Here is a 2,523-nt window from a genome sequence, read left to right as displayed (position 1 = left end):
CCAGGTTGACCCTCCACACCTGGGTTCTGGATAATACACTCGGAGTGCGCCTGATGCCCCGAGGAGGACCGCTCGCGACCGACTAACCCGCCGGCCATCCATCCCCTCGCCGCGGTCCGGAAGCTTAGGATTGGGAGAGTTTTTTTATAGAAGTCTCCATCCTCGCAGCCCAGGCGGTTAAGCCAAGACCCTCGCTCCCCCGGAGATTGTCATAGACATGACATAACGACCCCAGTTTACGATATGTGCGCAGGTCCGACGTTGGTCGGACCGCCGCTGTAGGGGTCCTGGCAAATGCCACGCAGACCCCTGATACTCCCCATGCGCAGCTGCCCACACGGGGGAACCCTTCTCAGCCGGTCACGCCGTGATGCATGGACGTGACCAGGAGGAGTCGCAGGGTTGTCGGGATGCGGCGCCTAGTCGATGTGACCTTGACGCCACCCAAAGTTAAAATACTGATATGGCCATTAAATAGATCTTCTAAAACCCTATAATTTTTGTCTGGAACGTTTTGCTAAAAAATGCTTTTTTTCGAAATATTCGACCGTTTCCACAATTTTGGAACATTTTGTATTATCGTTCCGGAGAGCCGGTATAGAACCAGCGTAGTATTGTCCCGACAAAAGACGATTGGAACTCTATAGATCGATTCTTATATGATGTGATTATTACGCGAAAGCGAGGATTTTAATTGAAGAGATAAAATGTGTATTGTTAAAGTCATATAAGAAATAATTGACTTTATCGTAAAATTGCGATTTATTTACGTAAGTATCAAGGTACAAAATTTTAAGATATTTTAGATACAAAATGTGTATTGTTAAACTCGTAGAAGAAACGATAGATGTTCGGATTGATATCGTGATGTTCGGATTGATTTACATAGGTATCAAAGTACGACCGTAGTTGTATAGAACATTATTCCATATGATTAAATAACTATACCATAATAACTATAGCATTCATGTAATATGTGTATCATAAAAAATTAATGAACTTGTATACATTTATTTTTGTATTCGTAAAATCATGCATTATAAATGTTGAAAGTTATTATACAAAACAAGACATTTTTTTTGTTTTGTTCACATAAGGAATATCTACAGTAGAATTATATTCCTTACGATAAACGTTCTTTCGTTAAAAGAACTGCGTCAGATAGGCCAGATAGATTACAATACAATTTTTCTAGAAATTTATAATATTTTACCATTTTATATCGGCCTTTTTAAACAGGGTTGACTTTGAGAGACTCAGCGGTACACTGATACGGCACCATAGTTTTTTTCTGTAGTCGCTGTGTGCTTAGGATAACACCAGAAATGTCGCTTCCAAACAGCATCTTTGAACGTCATCTGGGAAAAGGAGTGTATTGTGAGTGCGGAACGTCAAGTAACTCAGTGGTTTAGAACCGTTGCCCGGCAAGTAAAAGGTTCGGGTTCGATTCTAGCAAACCACGTTTTCGATATTTTTCTCTCTGCGGAACGAAAGAAGACGCAGAGTCCGATCTCATGGCGTCTCGCCGCTATCTAGTACGCCCTCCTCCTTCTGTGCTCTCAGAAGTTAAGTTGTCCCTCTCTCCCTTTGGATCATCAGCTGCGTTTCAAACTGCATCAAAAGAAAACTGTTAAAACTGTTAATTGAAAACTGTTAATTAAAACTAAGATCTTTATTCTGAACGCCCTTGATAAAACTGCTTCTAAATGTGCTTATAAGCCAATCAGAAAGCTTATAAATTATATATGGAAACACCTTTATCGTTAATATAAAATTTAGAATAAGAGTCTAAATATATACATAAAATTTACATACACATTGTTTGATCGACGATCAAAGAGTGAAGAGATATAATATTTTATAATTTGTATTATAGTTTTAGTCATTTTACACTGTATGTCTTTTGTTTTCTAGCCGAAGAAGAGGGCTCAGACAATCTACTGAAAGTAACACTCAGCTTGGTTTCTCACGCGTCTTGCAATGAAAGCTTTTTCGATGGAGATAACGCCCAACTTGCATTAGGCATTGTTGATAAATGGCAAATATGTGCAGGGGAATTGGGAAAAGATACTTGTCAGGTAATATATTTATTCTTGCTGCTCAAATCGAGAATCTTTGTCTAATAATTTAAACTACTATTTCTAAAGATATTCCCTTACAAGCAATGGTTAATCTCAACTGTGACATTTTCTTTTCTAAATCTGAATTTTTAAAAAATTAGGTGAAGAGTAAGTAATATTATTAGGTGGTAAACTTAGTTCCTGCGGTTTTTTTGTTTAAAAAACTCATTTATTTCGACATCAAAAGCAAAAAATACATTAATCGAAGTATTTTCCCTCGCTAACTGTACATTTTTCCCATCTTTCGGGCAACGCGTAGATTCCGCGACGATAGAACGATTGGTCTTTTGATGCAATCCATTCGTCGATCCATTTTCGCACATCCTCGTAATTTCTGAAGTGTGTATCCACCAAGCCGTACTGCATCGACCGGAACAAGTAATAGTCCGAAGGAGCTAAGTCT

At 38.8% G+C, this 2,523-nt stretch overlaps 1 protein-coding gene across 1 annotated transcript in view; it reads left to right on the top strand.

Annotated features, from left to right (window-relative positions):
• LOC116851959 (serine protease snake-like) overlaps positions 1–2,523 on the top strand; it is a 192,607-nt gene that overhangs the window by 112,286 nt on the left and 77,798 nt on the right. The window contains exon 4 of the mRNA XM_032831892.1: positions 1,915–2,078. Coding sequence (XP_032687783.1) covers positions 1,915–2,078 — 164 coding nt within the window. The remainder of the gene's footprint in view (positions 1–1,914; positions 2,079–2,523) is intronic.

This window comes from Odontomachus brunneus, unplaced genomic scaffold (genome assembly GCF_010583005.1).
Source record: "Odontomachus brunneus isolate Ranch 3 - 2012 unplaced genomic scaffold, Obru_v1 Obru_scaffold_197, whole genome shotgun sequence".
NCBI classification, from domain to species: domain Eukaryota; kingdom Metazoa; phylum Arthropoda; class Insecta; order Hymenoptera; family Formicidae; genus Odontomachus; species Odontomachus brunneus.
Note: the sequence above shows the minus strand (reverse complement) of the source record. Positions and strands in the feature narration are given on the sequence as shown.